This window comes from Gadus chalcogrammus, chromosome 14 (genome assembly GCF_026213295.1).
Source record: "Gadus chalcogrammus isolate NIFS_2021 chromosome 14, NIFS_Gcha_1.0, whole genome shotgun sequence".
Taxonomy (NCBI): domain Eukaryota; kingdom Metazoa; phylum Chordata; class Actinopteri; order Gadiformes; family Gadidae; genus Gadus; species Gadus chalcogrammus.
Window position 1 is genome coordinate 21,357,587 of NC_079425.1, and position 17,702 is coordinate 21,375,288.

Consider the following 17,702-nt stretch of genomic DNA (forward strand, 5'->3'; position numbering starts at 1 on the left):
ACTTTATTACAAAAGGATGAAACTACAACACGGTGAGCTTGACTATACTTTTTGCTTACTGATTCCATAGTAATTTAAATAAAAAAGAAAATGTGTGTAATAGCACTTAAGGTAGCTTTACCCACTGAAACAACTAAACTCTTACTGGAAAATAGTGGTCAACTAAATGGAAACAATCATTGCACCTGATGTAGAGACAGCATGGGACACCTCGGGTCGTTCCGTCATATATCTCGGTAAACCGTCCTGATAAGCGTGTAGTCCATTTTGTAACTTCACTGGTGGTAGTTTGTTGCGTTTTTTTGTTATCACAGATGTGCTTAGCGGGAGCCCACCGCGCCGATCGGACCGTAGCAGGGCGCAAAACTGCGCGTGCGCGGTTCGGGTTTGTTATTTATTTTTTTAATTATTTTGTATTTAAAATACATGCATTTAATTTTTCACAAATGCAATCATCACTGAGCCATATCATCTTATATAATGCAAAAAATAAAAAAATCAGATTAAATTATAAATCCATGCAAATAACTAACCCTTACTAGTAACAAACATATTACGATTTTAAGAAATTAAATAAATGGTCCACTCAGGACACCCAGCTTGCAAATGACGGAGTTCAATTTCATCCTCATCTTCAAAATGATTACATTTTGAAGATAAGGAAATTAAAGCCCTTCATTTAGGCCTACTCCGTGTGGGGAGCTGCTAATGTTGGGACACTAGGCCATCTGGCCGTTTTCACACCTAAACGGGCTCAACTGGCCCCATTGTTCTCAGGCCTGCACTCACACTAGGCCATCTGGCCGTGGCCGTCGCCAGGGGTGTTTCTAGGTTTCATAAACATCCGGGGCTTAGCCCAGACGGAAAATGCTTTATATTGCATGGAGGTGGTAAAAAGGTTATTTTTTTAACAGTTTATTCTCTTGCCAGAAGGACCATCTAGACTAGTACTTATAAATAATTACTTTTATTAATGGTTTTAACCCAAACATTTTATTCAGGGCTAATTAAACACAGGGTCTGTGATTAGGATGTCTGGGTTCAGGGTCTCCATTCAGGGCCTAATCGAGGCAGGGGGATATACATTGTTAAATACATGAATAGGCTTGAATTTAGTAGCAATATGGAGGTTTCATATTTTTACAAAATGGATTATGTGAACATTGCTGAATAACAATCATGTATATTAAATGTATTGCAGGAGTTTAGCTCGACATTAACCAAGTTAAAGGACAATTAAATGAACCGCACCAAACATGTAAAGTCAATTTGGGATTTTAATATATAAACAATAACACTTGACAGAAGTTTAATACAATTTTGTAAAGGAAAGCAGAGGAAAACATTTTCCCAAATGAATCTTTTCAAAATGTCACGACCATTCCGAAAGCAAGTGAAGAGGTTTGTGTAAAAGCAGTCCTCCCTGACCAGCTCTGTCCCTGACTCTAAACCCTGACTCTCAACCCTAACGCTGAACCCTCTGAGGGCAGGAAGACGCACCTTCAGTGTAAAGGTTTGAACCACAGATAAGGAAGAAAAGAGGAAGCAGAAGAGAGTAGTGAGGTTAGTGACAAACGTGAGGGAAAGGCGTGTGGAAGCACACGGTTACATGTGTGGTCAAGAAGAGACCGGGCCAGCAGGATGTCAGAATCAGGGCGGGTTCAGCTCAGGTGTGTCTACCCCCGACCCAACAGGCTCATGTGAGGGTCAGCTCAGGTGTGATTGCCTGGACGAAACAAGGACATTTATTAGGTTCAATATTCAAAAGATGCAACATTATCTGAACCAAAGATAAGTCATTAAGGAGCAGGCAGGCTTTAGGGCGCCTTGCTCAGGGACGCATCACTGTATTCTGAGGACTTGAACCCGACACCATTGGTTTGAGACGGCTTCTCCATTAGTCCTCAAGATACCTGGTCTGGTTACAAACGTAATTTGTCTCCAATGTAAGGTAACAAACACAGTAGTAGTTTTTCTCTAATGTAAGGTCACAAACACATGAGTAGTTGGGCACTAATGGCGCGTAGAAAAGTAGCAGCTGTAGTTTGTCTGGTAAACACCACAGTAGGATGCAGTAACTTGTACTGGACAAACTAATCCTGCGTTACAACAAGTCCACTCCGTTTATTTTATGCAAACTTACGAGGATCCTGGTTGGTAGAGTGATGTCGTCCTCCAGATTCACGGCTCCCCTACCAGCTCGCCTCCGCTCCAGAAACACGTTCTAGTAAGAAAACACAGCGGTAGTTGGTTAACGCATGTCAAAGTAACAGCTGTATTTTGCCCTTTAAGTCAACCATGTAAGTGAATACAAACTTACGAGGAATCCTTGTTGGTCGATTCCTAGTCATCCTCCAGCGTCTCAGCTCCTCCAGCAGCTCTCCTCAGACAGAGTCCTGGTCTGGAACAAACAGCGGAAGTCTTGCTTTAACATGTGGTAAAACAGATGTAGTCGTCTGGTATATATGGTACAAACGCCGGTAGTTTGTGGTAGCAGTATTCAACGAGAAGTGGCAGTGAGTGTGATGATCACTTCAGAGTCAAGCTCCACCTACCCCACGACAGACGTCCTTCACCAGGCAGGGCCCCCCACCAGCCAGGGCCTTCAGCACGACTCCTCAATCAGCACGGCTCCTCCATCAGCTCTTTCAGCACGGCTCCTCCATCAGCTCCTTCAGTTCCTTCAGCATGGCTCCTCCATCAGCTCCTTCAGCCATGGATTCCTGGTCTGATTACAAACAGTTGGTCTCAGCAGTAAATCACCTGGGGACGGAACACGCCCCACCTCCTGCATCTGAGTTTCACTTGTAAAATGGGAGACAAATTGAAACACTTAAATTAGAAAACGTCTGCAGATTGTCGCGTTCAGCAATTCATCCACTTCGGTCCTAGCAGCACTAGTAACATTAATGGCTCATACGACTCTTACATAACCCCCGTATGAATTAACTCAAATCACAGCTTGGCACAGAATTAAAGTCATAAGATGATCAAAACCAGACCTAAACTACCGTGGATTTTAGTGTTTCAGATGAGCTTGGTGATGGTTACCCCTGGTCCGGTGCTGCAGGCCCCTGGTCTCCAGCCTCAGTCTCCGGTCCATCCTGGAACCACAAGCGTCCGGTCCCCAGCCTCTCAGCCTCGCCTATCAGCAATAGCAGCAGGTTTACATCAGCATTAGCCCAACAATAAACTTCATTGACTCATCCGAAACCGAGTTACACAATTAATTGAACTATTATTTTGTAACTCAAGGCTAGAAAAGACTTGAGACCAGACATGAGCATCCCGTATTTGGGAATGAAGACAGAGCAGTCCACAAGTTTAAAGAAGTGGTTCAGGCCATGCATTGAAACTGACCTGAGAAGACTCTACTCACACACCAGAGCACTGACCTGTTCTGGAGGACTTCTGACAGGAGGTGGAGGTCTGGCTCTGGGTGAGGAGGTGGAGGTCTTGCTCTGGGTGAGGAGGCAGACACCTTAGGACAAACTACACGTTACCTTTTTAACCTTGTACAGTTCTAGAGTATCTTCTACTGTAACATGTGGGTAGGACGGCCATTATTTTAGCTTTGATATTATCCAGTTGGTAACTCTGCACCAAAGTCGTTGTTTAATGTCATTCCATTGGGTAGGGTTTAACTTCTGTGGCAATTAATGACAGCAGATATTTAGAAAGTACAAAAGCTGAAGTAACAAAGAACACTAAGCAGTATCGATATTAAATCAAATATACTCAGCCATATTCAGGTGCTGGGTTCCGTTGAAGAAATGTCAAATTATCTTCCACCTTGAAATGATTTTCAGCCTTCACTGATGTCAAAAATGGGCCCGCAAGTAGAACGCTGTTTTGTACGCAGTGAGAGACCCGTCACGTCATCGTGGTTAAAAGTACGGCGCAACCATTGGAAATTATCAACATAATGTACGACGTACGTGTCAGTATGTATTTAATATCAAACTCAAGTTGTTTAATATGGGGGGCAACCATTCCCAATGGAAACTGACTGAAAAATAGTTTCCGTTGGCAACGGCTCGAGGTTACGCAAATACAATCCAGAACGTTCCGCCAGATTCCCTCAGGGGACTCCCGTCCAACTAACTGCCAGGTGGTTTCTTATGGTTGTCAAGACTACAACGTTCTATGCTAACCATTGGGACTAAATCAAGTGACCGCACTCATAACCTTCCACGGCGGGAAGCACAAACCGTCCGACTGGAATCCGAACATTCCGGCCGGAACCAACCAAAGAAAAAAATAGAACCAGCGCCTCACCTTGAGCTGAACGGAGGAAGATCCTGAAGTCCAGCGATGGTCTTCATTAAAACACAGCCAACAGACTTACCTTGAGGAGATCTGTTTGTTGCTGTTGGTCATTACTTTACTACTATTCAGTGTACCTTTAAATTATTATGCACCCAGTGTGTACATGTTATATCACTCAAAACCGTACGAAGAAACTAACTACCATGTACGTCCCACGACAACTTTAAACCTAAAATCCTGGAACCATTCAATACAAAACCGTGTCTACATATTACAATTATCTAGATTATTCAGGGTACAAACCATACAGAGCAAATCTAAACGTTGAGCTCACAGAGAGCCGACCATAGCCCTGCAAAGTCACCTTGAATGCCTCATCACCAACAGCAAATCATGCCAGCCAGCCAACACATGTACAGCTCCAGTGAGAAGTGGGCATCTGAGCGAAAGCACTGCCCATAATAAAAATAAGCCCAATTCCTGAACTTTCCAACCATCTTCATGGTTTAAAGATTTACAGACTTGACATGCCATTGGGTTCTAATCACCTTAGTCTGCTCCCTCGTTACTTATAAAACTCTACATCTCCATCAATAGAGTGTTGCATCCTACTCATGGGGGTGGGGTCTGAGTGAGCCGAGATGCATGCTGGGATATAGTGCTGTCTGAAGTCTTCAGTTCTATAGACACGCCCCTCAGGAGAAACCAAGTGTTTGAGAATCTGCCGTGACATCAGTTACATGAGCTGGAATATCCTTCAAGATGGCGCCAGGATTCTCAGAGGAGAAAGGCCAAGATGAAGATGTGTGGGTTCTTCCTCTCAGCCAGTGGAACACAACAACGGGCTTAATCAGAGTACCATGGAACACTTTGAAACATTCTCCTCTTTACACCTTGAAGCCCCAGTGAAGGTTTCCTTACCTCCTCAGCTGAAGAGCACAACTTCAGCCCGAAGAGCGCACTAGCTGGAGTTTCCGGATTGGTTCTGATTTAAGGGAACCAATCGTTCAGCTAGTCCTGTCCGAAACAAATACAGTTCAGCCTGAGAAGACGTGCAACTGAGAGCAAGACAAGATCCACAGGGCTCTCCATCAATCCAGCCAGGTAGGAAGAGCAGTCTCATTACAGGTCTGAAGGTCATCTTGAATATCCATTGAGGACCCTTTCCAACTTCAGACTCCTTGTGGAATGCCTTTAGGTGTCCATCCTCCATTGATCCTGATTGGTGTAGTCCTAGTTTGAAGTCACTGATCTGAACACGCCGCTTTCATCCTTTTACACTTGATTTGGATACTCTCCTTCCTGCCCAGTGTGTTGGATATCACTCCAGAGGGTAACTCAGGGCTCTTCATGTCTACTGGAGGCCCTTCAGTAAACGTGTGGCCATCCATGAGGTATGATTTATTTGACCATTCCAATATCCCAAGCCAATCACACAGACCCCCGTATGAACATTATCACTGTCAAAGCAAGCCGGACACGCACACATAGAACCCAGGAAACGCACGTAGAACCCCATGCCAGGTGTGAGTGGGACACGGACGGACGGACGCACGGACGGACGCATCCATGCTCAAAAATCATCCATCTCATGTCAAACCCAAAACACAAACACACCACTGAGCCATAAAAGGCCAAACAATCATGCAGGTTTAAAACCTCATGCCAAATAACATTTCCCCCCCCCCCCAGCTCTCCTGCCAGGGCACCCATAACAGAACAACCAATGTCTCCAGAGATGTAAATTATGCACAACATTCTTCAGTGGCGTCCCACATTGGTGATGGATTATGCGTGACGTCTCCAAAATGTGTCCCAGGTTGATTCAACGTCTCTGAAGTCATGTCTTTGTAGTCCATTGGTGTCCTGAATGACGGGCCTTCACAGAAGAAACGGTGCAGCTTTAGTCAGCCTGAGGACATGAAGGAGGTCATCTGTGCAGAAGACCACCCAGTGGAGGGGGGTGGCTCTTGAGGAGCAGGATCCAAATGGGGATGGCCCCAAATAAGACCTTCTTGGAAATGAAACTGTTCCCGAGGAGTCACGATGCCTGGAGGAGACTGTTGAATGTGTTCCGTGGTTCTTTGTGTCAGACTGAAGTTGTGTTTTAGTCATTGAAATGAGGAGCCCCCTCATCTCCCCCTGGTGTTTCTCCTTCTGAATCCCTGTCTCCATCTTTAAGAACATTCCAGTCCATGTAACTGACATCACGACAGTTTCTCAAACACTCGGTTTCCCCTGAGGGGGCGTGTCTACAGACCTGTAGACTTCAGACAGCTCTGTATCCCAGAATGCACCTCCGCTCACTCAGACCACACCCGTCATCAGCAAAGTAACACTCATGTAATGAAGAGGCAGAGATCAGGAGAGTAGCTGAAAAGACTGATATCAGAACCAAACTCATTACTCCAGCTTACAACAATAACTTGGAGCCTTTAACCATTTTAACAAATCATTAAAACCAACATAAACCAAACACCTAGGTAACCCATGAACCAATAAAACTTCCTTACTACTCAGATCAACCTTCAGGTAACAGGTTAACTCACCATGAAGCCAAAATACAACAATGTGCCCATAATGAGAAATTAATGACTTACAGTTTGCAGTTCATCTTCATGGTTAAGTTGGGATACTCACAGAACTGCAGTTAAATATCCATGATAGACCTTTGAAGGAAGGAACAGTTTACTCATGGTCCAAATTTCAAATGAGAGTTAAACCACCACAATCCCCGATTTCCTTCACACATTATCATTGATTTATATACAACATACAAGTCACGTCAGTTGTGCTTTGCCACACAATTCTACTCACATCAGGTTCAGATGAGATGCTCCTCTTTACTTCAAAAAGTCTTTAGTGTAGAACAGGGTTTAAAGCCGTTCGCGGCGTTCATTGCAACAGGCAATTATGGTTTACATGGAACACAATCATTCAGTCCTATAGGATCTCCGTGAGCCTCTATCTCCGCGTCGCTGCCGTGCTCCCCTCCTGTCTGTCCTTGACCTCCTTTTAACATGGCTACTCTGCCACCGGCCAGGTGTCCCCCAATCACGCTGATTGGGGAGGCGAAAGGGCTGCTCTCGGTCGCCGTCTGGTGGGTGACGGCGGTACACGCCATCTACCACTGTACCTCGGCCCTGCCCGGGCCGAGGTTTAAGGGGCGGGATGCCACAATATATACACGCACACACCATAGGTATACACCATATAGATACACACACACACACACACCATAGATACACACCATATAGATACACACTATAAAGATAAACACACCAAATAGACACACACCAAAGTTTAACTTAATATAGATACAAACTATATAGATACCCCCCCACACACACAAAATATACACTCCATACAGTTCTGGTCACTAAATGCTACTCCTCCTTCTCTCTTCTCCTTCTCCCCTCTAATCCTTTTCTCCTCCCCTTCCGTCTCTCTTCCACGCATATCACATTTTTATTGCCTCTTCTCAAGACAATAGATTTGGGTGGGGATTTCTAGGTTTCATAAACATGGGGGCGTAGCCCAGAGGGAAAATGAAAATGCTGCGCGCCAAATTTATGTGTATGCTTTATTGTGCATGCAAACTATTTCATAGTGCTTTATCTAAATAAATGAAATGCAGTTTATTATAGCTTTAAATAGCTACATGACTGCTATGCTGCTTATCCCCAAATGTCTAAAGTTCCTTTCAAGTTATTGAATTGAATACAAGTGGGGCAGACCTTACACGCACGCACACATCTGACTGGGGATAGGATAGGTTAATACACTTGAGGTGGTAAACAGGTTGTTTTTTATATATTTTTCTTATTCTTGGAGTTGTATTTTATAACTTTGTACTTGATACATTTTCCAGAAACGTAGACAGACTGCAGTTACTTTCTGGTTGATGACTGGAAATGCAGGAAATAATGAGATCACTCAAAAGTCATGGTGTAATCGATTTATATATTTAACCCTCTTAGCTACACCGAGCTGCATGAGAACAAACACGGCAAACAGTAATAAATAATGTACACTTAAGCAGTTAATCATAAGTAACCATTAAAAAACAACATGCAGAGAGTTTTCAGAATTCTAAGGTACTCTTGAGTAGGCCACACTCCCAAAAACAAAATTGCATTTCATTACAGGATTGCGATTTACATTGTGCGTACATTAATGGTGAATGTGACTTTCTTTGATACCATTCTATGAGGTATAATCCTCCACAAGCTGCACTCCTGCTTATATTTCTATCATATGTACTTGTATGAAAATACTAGAGAGGGCCAGCCATCTTTACAGTCCTCCCATGAATGCATTTGTGATCCAACACCTGCTCACCACAGAGCAGTGAAAGGCATCGACCACGTGAAGCGCTGGAATTAAATGTATGTTCTGCTTGGAAAGAACCGGAATACAGTAACGGGTGGACTTGTATGATGGCTGCAGCTCCTCTACTTAGCGGCGCTGGTTTCAGTCCATGTCCACAACCCTGCGGCAGATGTCAGCTGTGAACTCGGAACACTTGGAGTTTCCACCGAGGTCCTTAGTTAGCACCTAGGAAATTAAGAGGAAAACAAGGTTAACCTACGTCTGCACCTTCAATTAGAATCAACTAACTTTCACTTTGGATTCAGTCATGGCTTATGGTTGGATTGCATTTTGTACCTATCAATATAAGCCATTGTAATGGTGTATATTATGCCCTCTTTTCTGATGGAGCTAATCGGTCTCATCTGTTTCCATTGATTTGGACAAATAATAATAAAAAAAAAATGGTACTATGCCTCTTGTTTGACAATGGGCGTAGTTGCAGCCTAAAGCCAGTTTATTCATCTGAACTCACTGAAGTGAAGATACCTATTTTACAGACAAGGTATTCATTTAAAATGAAACAACAAACCAAGGTGGCCCACTAGTGGTGGGGGTCATAGGTTGCATCCTATTAACCTAGTTTTAATAATCCCTAGAGCTGAAGACGAAAGCCTAACTCAAAGTTCTGCATGACCCCACGTTTGCAACAATCCACTTTGTGACTCCGAAGCACAACACAGTTAACCAATAAGAACAAATGGGCAGAGCTTTCAGCAGGTAAAGCAGAGCTGCCTGAATTTAAGAATTCAACGGACGAGAAACTTTCTCACTGTATTTTAGGATACAGCCAAACGTTATCGCCCACCTCTTTCTAGAAAACAACTCCCCCTCCACTTAAATGATACCACCAGCAGTGAGTGTGATGAGCCATTACAAGCCGTTTAGAAAATCTACCTCTTCTGACAACCCATGTGGGCGTGTCCACATAGATGTAGGATGGATAGATGAGCAACGTTTGCTTCAGTCCACTGGGTAGGCTGGTAGACTGATCTATCCAGCACACATCTAGGTGGACACGCCCACCTGTGATGGATTTTCTAAACGGCTTGTAATGGCTAATCACACTCGCACCCAGTGGTAAAATATATCAATTTAACTTTATGTGGGAAACTTAAACCAGAACTAGCCCATTCAACCCACCTTCTTATCTCTGATGGTGTCAAAGCAGGCGGTCTCAATCTTCTTGCCGTACTCATGAAGCCCCATGTGGCGCAGCATCATGACTGCGCTGAGCAACAGTGCAGTCGGGTTGGCCATGTCCAGGCCTGCTATGTCAGGAGCAGTACCGTGGACCTGGGGAAGGGGAAACAGAACCAGTCAGCTGACATCTCAATACCGTAGGCGTAGGAGTCCAGCTCTTTGCCCTTCCATTACCTTGGAGTACAGACAGACAAAGCTGATAAGAGTTTGTTGTCAGACACCAGTGGAAATTGCAAATGTTTTAGTCAATAATCTTAATGTATTTTCACAATTGCACTTAGTATTGAACTTGTATTTTGTCTCCCGTTTTTATTATTAACTGTGTACTACTGTTAATCTTGAACAGTTCTATCTTGTGAAAGAGAATTTAATCTCAATGAGACTAAATAAAGACTTAAATAAAGGATATAATAATAATATTAATAACAATAATCCATGTGAAACAAGAATTGTGCCTCAATTGAGCCCATTACATGAAAGCCCATTTCACAAGAATAGCAATATCGAATAGCAAAGCATGTTATGCCTTTTTTATAGCATCAATTGCCGAAATGCATAATTTGTTACCATTACAACTACCTTAACGAAACATAGTAAACACAAACCGATTCGAATATGGCAACGCCGTTGGCTCCGATGTTTCCACTGGGGGTGACTCCGAGTCCTCCAATCAAACCAGCACAAAGATCACTGCCGCAGACAGAACACGCATGTAAGAACCAACACGTAAACACGTACACTCCTTGAATATAAAACAATTTAAACAATATTGAAGGGGCTTTCTTTCCTTCCAAAAGTAACGTTAAAGTGAAACAAACCTGAGAATATCACCGTAGAGGTTTGGCATGACCAGCACATCAAATTGGGTGGGGTCTTGCACCATCTGAACAAGAAACACACACACATGAAGAGAATCAGATGCATCTAGAGGTTATCTGTGATCATGCTTTTATACTTTTAGAAGCATTATTACATATTTGCAGTGCCTCGGTTAAATGATCCACAGCCAAATGCAGCCAAACTTTTTGCTGAATAGATAACGTATCCTTCTAGACTAACGTTATAGAATGTGCCGTTTTGAAAAGAAAGCAATTGGATGTTACGATTGCAATTACACAAAGGGGTTATCAAACCGACAATATTAAATCTATTGAAGGCAAAACATACAACAGCAAAATTCACACAGAAGACAATAAATCCCAATCCCTACAAACAAAGAACAATTTATAACTTAAAAGGCATTTCCTTCTAGAAGCCAGGTTATGCTCTTTTCCAGTTATTTATCAGCCCATCCTCCATATGCCACATCCGGCTGTTACCCATGCAGTTTTACAAGTTAACGATTAGACTACTATACTAAACTTTAGTCCATCACAATCAAGTGCAACAATGACAGTATGCTTGTACCTGCTATGATTGCAGTGCAGGTCTTGAAAAATATGATTAGCTCCATTAGCTGGGAGACGAATGCCACATTATGTTACCGTCTGTGGATTGTAGACCCTTATTTTAAGGCTATTCATTAAGACTAATCTGTACTCTGTGGTAGCCCGTTCAATGGGACTCTTCTACATGGGTTTGACACTTACATTGAGACACACAGTGTCTAGGTACATCTCCGTGAACTTGATGTCTTTGTAGGTCTCGGCCACCTCGCGACACTTCCTCAGGAACAGCCCGTCAGACATTCGCCTGGTTAAAGCATGAATACCAATTCATTTAACACTGCAGACGGATAGGACAGACCAAAGATCCCCATTGGGGGTTCAATCTACGAAGACAATAGCAATGGTCCTACATACATGATTTTTTATCAAATTAAAATAAAAACATTTAGGCTACAAAAAAGGTTTTGTGAAATTAACTAATTAACAAATATATATTAAACATTTTCCAATATTTCTTGGGTAAACTATGTATTATAAAAGGCACGTGCTCCTTACATGATGTTTGCTTTGTGCACAGCAGTCACGCTGCTTCTCTGGTTGTTCCTAGCGTACTCAAAGGCGTACTCAGCAATGCGTCGGCTGGCGTCCTCTGTGATCAGCTTGATGCTCTGCACCACACCATCCACAATCTACCATGGCAACGCCACAATACACAAAAAACAGACAAACATCGAGGAAAGGAGTAGAAGCGTTAAATCTAAGCAACGGTAATCTACCTATAAATCCATCTATTTATATAAATATGTTACTTTCACTTGGAAAACTCAACCGGCCCCATTTAATGCAAAGCACTAGTCTTAAGGTTTTTCATCCAGCACCGGGAAGGTAAACGTTTTGGTTAAGGTTGGGGTAGGGTAGGTTTTAACCTGAAGGAAGTGGCAAAACATGCTGCTGCATGTTGTACAGAGACATGCATGTCTTCTACCTGATCACACTATAACCTCTGAGGCTGCCCACATCAGCACTGTGCACAAGCATAACAACATAGTGCCCCTCACACACCTTTACACCACGTTTTTTCACCAACTGCGGCATCAACATTCAACATCAACATTATTTCAACTTGGGCTTAGGCAGATAGGCCTAAATGCGTTGAAAACAGATCGCTATTTATTTATTTATTTTACTGAACAAAGCCTGCATGACGGTGAACTATACACGTCAAAAAAATTACTTCACACGGTGTGTCTTTTTACAATTTATTTGTTACCAGCAATCGTAGTGTTGATCAGCAGAGAAATATGTTGACGTCGCTTAGCAACGGAGGACGCTGGGGTTGATAAGTTACCGGACTACTTGTGGAGTGAGCGATATAAAAAAAAAAAAAGATCAACTTTCCTTGACAGCGGTCATTATATGCTTAGCAACAGTGAATTATCAAAATATTATTCACCACCGGAAGTTGTAAAGGCCCATGCAAATGAACAGAGCGTTCAACAGCATTGAGAAGAGCCGTGTAATAAATAACGATAGTCACATTCATTATTTGATATTCTACGTGACTCAGACTATTCAACGATCGTTGCCCATCCCTACTAGGGGTGCCACGGATCACAAAGCTCACGGTTCGGATCGGGTCACGGTTTTTGAGTCACGGGTCGGATCATTTTCAGATCAACAGCAACAATAAAGATAACAAGACAAATGTGACTTTAAATAAAATCTTTTAACTGTGTAAAAACAAAATAAAGTGAAAAATTAGGTAATCCTGCTTCCTTTAAGCATGGTCAATATTTAAAAAAAATTGCAATTTGAGGCATTATTCCTTCTTCTTTTTAACATGGATAGGATAGTAAATAATCCCTAACCCTGGATTTACAATTCAGGATGTCTGCATTGCCTGGGGAGTTTAGAGTCTACACTCTCCCAAGGCAATGCAGACATCCTTATCTTCTTTTTTTTAGTTCGGTAGCGAAATACAGTTTCTGTGGTGTTTTATTTGGCATTTTGTAAATCCATTGATTTCGGTTGGGAGACTCATGCTCATTGCAAGGGGGGTTGGTTGTAGTCTTTTCGCTCGGTTCTAGCCCTACTGTTGATACGCAAAGAGACTACAACCAAACCTAAAGAAGTCCGGTTCCGGTTTACGTTTCAATGGGATTTACGGAACGCCAAATAAAACACAACAGAAACTGTATTTCGCTACGATACTTGATGATGTTGTTAATACCGGAATTGTCCTCTAAACATGCGCTGATCACGTCAACGCACAACATTTTTTTTTAATCAGCCGATCCGCGGATCACTTGCGTCCCGAACCGTGATGGTTGATCCGTACGGATCACGGGAAACCCGTGAACCGTTGCACCACTAATCCCTACCTTCTAAGAGTAGGGATGGGCAACGATCACCTCACTAAGTCTGAAGTATGGGCACATTTTGGGTATTTAGAAATACCGAAAACCGGGATAATTTGTCACAATTACCGTGAGGTTCGATTTTCCTACCGTTACATCCAGCATCGATTTAATACGTTTTGCCTGTATATATGTATGTATGTATGTAAATGATTGCACCCACTGCACTCCTGACCACCCCTGGAAGGAGTCATTCCGCACTCTGCATTCCTCCTCAAGATATCTTCCTTGCTGATAAAGGGCCTGTTAAGCCCTTTGAGGCTACTTGTGGTTAAGGGCTATAAAAACACAACTGAATTGCATGGAGACGGCGTGCTCTTCTTACCACGTGTTCAATGCCACTGTACTCTCCCTCCGTGTTCTCGCGGATGGTGACCAGGTTGACGTCGGTGTAGGGGGTCTTGTAACCCTCGATGGACACGCAGGGACGCACGTTGGCGTAGAGGTCAAAGGTCTTCCTCAGCAGGAGGTTCATGGAGGGGTGGCCAGCTGCGATGGGGGTCTTCAGGGGCCCTGCGTCAGGGAAACCAGGGAGTTAACGACACAACACTCCACTCTCCTTTCAGGCGCTCCCAGAACCCCCCCCCCCCCCCCTAAAGGTCAGGCGCGTTTTCAGTCAGGTGTCAAGTTTTGTATTACCCCCTCACAAGCCAATGACCTCCTCTTTCTCCCTACGACTTCCTGTTCCCCAAGGTCGTTTTCCTGAGCTTCGACCTTGCACAGTAACACCACTAACGAGGGGAACAGCAACAGTGCCACAGAATATCACCTGCTACTTGGCTATGGCCAAAGGACATCTAAAAGGCTCTATCCAACAGAGATCATTATTTTTTATCTATCGTGAAGCATCTGTATAAAACCAGAGGTATCTTTTCAGAAGGTGGGAGTGTTTGTCCCGGTGGTTAGGGCAGAGCTCGGGTGTGTTATTTTAAGTCCTCAAAAACCAGAGCTAGCTTTCAATCCCCGTGCCATGAGTTACTGCTGATAATAGAGCAATTTAATGTTACAGCCGTATACCAGAACTTAGAATAAATAAAAGTTTTGGCATAACTACATGAAAAATACCAAATACCCAATTCCGACCTAAGAGAGCCTCTCAGAGCTAATCTCTCATTTTGTGACAAATTTAAACAAACCAAAAAGGGAAAAACAGGAAGTGAAGAGCAGCTGGGGTATAGAGGACCGTGTTTCTCCAGTTTAACCTTGACATTAACACAGACTTTAAGTATCAGAGCTTTATGCCTGCTCGCCAGTAGGGGGTAGGTGGAAAGATATTCAATCTGGTTGAAACTTCAATCAAAACCAGTGCACTCGAGTGGAACTTGGAGTTTAATGTCTGAACTAAACCCCCAGACGCCCACTCACCCCCCTCAGGGAGTCCCAGTCCCTGCGTACCTTTCAGACCAATCTTGCTCTGGTCCATAGACTCCTTGGCATCAGGGGGGATCATCCACTTGCCCCCGGGCCCCTTGATAGCAGTAACATTTCTCTCCTCCCACTGGATCGGAGCCTGGGAAAAATCAAGAAAGTATTGAAGTAAAAAGGTTGTAGAAAAAAGGTGCGGAGGGGACGGGTTACGTTTTCTAAGTATATTCTGTGTATAAAAACACAGCAGTTGACAAACTAACAATATCATATCAGGTTTGTATAAAGGCAAGGCAAGGCAAGGCAACTTTATTTATATAGCACTTTTCATACACAAGGCAGACTCAAAGTGCTTCACATATAAACATTGTCATACAATAAAATAAAATAATAGATAAAAGAAAAACATATGCAAAGAAATGGGTAAAATAGAAAAAGGCATTTTAGTATTAAAATAGAAAATAAAGGCAAGTAAACCAGTGTTTTTAATTGGCTAATCATCTAGAATGAAAGATACATCCCTCAAAAAGGTTATCAAAACAAATGAGCCATGGGTTTATTAGAATGAAGGTTGGTGTAGGCTGCACTTGGGGAAGGTGTATAATGTAAGGGTTTGATGTTTGAAGATGGGCTAAGCACCAGCAGCGCTGAATTTCAACGAAGCACTGATTCAGTGGACAATGTAGAAATTTAAATACGCAACACAGACTGACAGACCCCCTCATCCATCTAAATAGTTTCCAAGGTACCCTTGTAAGTCATCACGTAGCGTAGTAAATAGTTTAAGGAGACATAATATACCACCAGGTTTGATTGTGATTAGCCTTACAAGCCGTTTCGAAACTAATCGTTCCCATATGACATCACTAGTGGGCGTGTCCACCTAGATCTGTGCTGGATGGATGAGCAACGTTTACTTCAGTCCACTGGGTAGGCTGGTAGACTGATCTATCCAGCACACATCTAGGTGGACACACCCACTAGTGATGTCAGATGGGGCAGGCTAATCACAATCACACCTGGTGGCATAATATGTCTCCTTTAACGGTCATTTATACAACATTTATTTAATTTATGAATTATCCGTTGTTATAAGTCAGATATGAGCTTCAACATAGTAATCCATTACTTAGTAGACACCAGAATAATTTAGGGAAAACAGGTGTAAAATATTATCTTCCCGCCAGGTTGTGAAAGTTCTACTCTGCTGCCTTTCTGAGAAACTTTGACATCAGGGAAGGGGGCATCTGTGGCCAGTATTTTGTGGAGCTCTGGCAGGGTACAGGTTGATGTTGATGCCGCTTTTGACGGAGTGAACGCTACCCTGACATTTACAGTAGAACGCCACTCTGTGTGGCACATTTTAAATAAATCGCACATTAAAACACCCCAACGACGACACTAAAACAGTATCACAAAGTCGGCGTGGTTCATAATCATGGGAATAACCCCCCTACCTTTCTATAATTCTTAGCCCATTTGAGATATATTTAAACGTCATAGTGAAATTGAGCTGAAACAGGGAGTTCACCTACAATCCAAAAATTATTTACCAAATAAGAAAATGATTATTCTTACCTTAGCAGCCTCAAAGATCTTCATGACTGCACTGGAGATCTCTGGTCCAATACCATCCCCAGGGATCATAGTTACGGTGTGAATCTGTGAGGTAAAGGATGCCCATCCATCATCATACTATGATTACATAGGATTACATAGACGTGTTTGACCTTTTAATTCCAAAGACACATCTCAGTAGAATATAGAGAGACCATAGAAACGCCAAGGGAACAACATCTCAGTGTATACGCATTACTATCATACTTGGATAAGTAAAGATGACCTACCCCTCTTGACCGAGATGAGGAACATAGCGTGGTTCGGCTCGCCACCCCCACGACTTGAGACAACTGCGGAAGACACAACAGTCAAGGACAGTTTTTGAGACGTTATCGTTGATCTTGTAAAAAGGCATACAATAACGCGAAACAGTAGAATACAAATGAGGATTGCGATAAAGAAAAGCGAACTGACACATGCTAGTCAAAACACAGAGCGCCAGAGATGCACTGAAGGGCACGAACCTATTAGGCCCAATTGGGAATTATCTATAGAAAGAGTAGAAAACATTAAACCTCCTGAACACTTAAGCGTATCCTAGGCCACATTGAATACGGTCTAACACCATACTATTTCACGTTTGAAAACGTCTCTTTTACATCATTTCCTTACCATTGACCTCCACGCATTGCCAGCCATAGCTACTTCTATTTGGTCCCGCACCGAGTCTACTGAGAAATCAACGCCGGAGTGTGCGTGACGTCAGAGGAGAGGCGGAAACCGCGCCAAGATTTACTGGGTTGCCAGATTTTTTTTCTCTTCCTGAATCTAGACAACGGTACGCGTTCAAAGTGAGCGCCAGTAGTGGCCATTATTGTAAAAACATTGATTGACTTAATGAGTATTTAGTTAGGTTTAGCGTAAAGTACTATATAGTAGCTTACTCTTTACTAATGTATTATAAGCATTGTTGGCTGTGTGACACTACAAGGCAGGCTATCCCCTTCCTGTACCTTTAACATTAATATTGTTGATTGATTTATATTCCTTGGTGGCAGATTTTCCACAAATAAAGGTGGTAGATAGTATATAAGTGGAGCCCAACCAGGCTGGGGTTTTAAGGCCAATC

General features: G+C 42.9%; 1 protein-coding gene and 1 long non-coding RNA gene across 2 annotated transcripts; both read right to left on the reverse strand.

The window, feature by feature from the left end:
- Positions 1–1,262: 1,262 nt before the first annotated feature.
- LOC130403520 (uncharacterized) lies at positions 1,263–7,266 on the reverse strand. The gene is made up of 7 exons (XR_008904110.1): positions 7,087–7,266; positions 3,396–6,938; positions 3,052–3,145; positions 2,556–2,728; positions 2,321–2,401; positions 2,144–2,224; positions 1,263–1,726 (listed from the first exon to the last, which is right to left on the reverse strand). It is a non-coding gene; the product is annotated as an uncharacterized LOC130403520 (long non-coding RNA).
- Positions 7,267–8,185: 919 nt separating this feature from the next.
- LOC130403701 (isocitrate dehydrogenase [NAD] subunit alpha, mitochondrial) lies at positions 8,186–17,338 on the reverse strand. Its single transcript, XM_056608127.1, has 11 exons — positions 17,246–17,338; positions 16,861–16,923; positions 16,592–16,675; positions 15,044–15,158; positions 13,974–14,161; positions 11,787–11,920; positions 11,433–11,535; positions 10,662–10,726; positions 10,449–10,533; positions 9,784–9,936; positions 8,186–8,826 (listed from the first exon to the last, which is right to left on the reverse strand). Exons 1-11 carry the CDS (start codon positions 17,270–17,272, stop codon positions 8,743–8,745), a joined length of 1,101 nt encoding a protein of 366 aa, XP_056464102.1. The 5' UTR covers positions 17,273–17,338; the 3' UTR covers positions 8,186–8,742.
- Between the last annotated feature and the right edge of the window lie 364 nt (positions 17,339–17,702).

Coding starts and splice junctions, on each gene's coding strand:
- LOC130403701 (XM_056608127.1), bottom strand. CDS start 17,272: ATGGCTGGCAATGCGTGGAGGTCAATG. Junction 10,727..11,432: donor TAGACACTGTGTGTCTCAAT/GTAAGTGTCAAA, acceptor TTTCTTGTTCAG/ATGGTGCAAGACCCCACCCA. Junction 10,534..10,661: donor CTCTACGGTGATATTCTCAG/GTTTGTTTCACT, acceptor TGTCTGCGGCAG/TGATCTTTGTGCTGGTTTGA.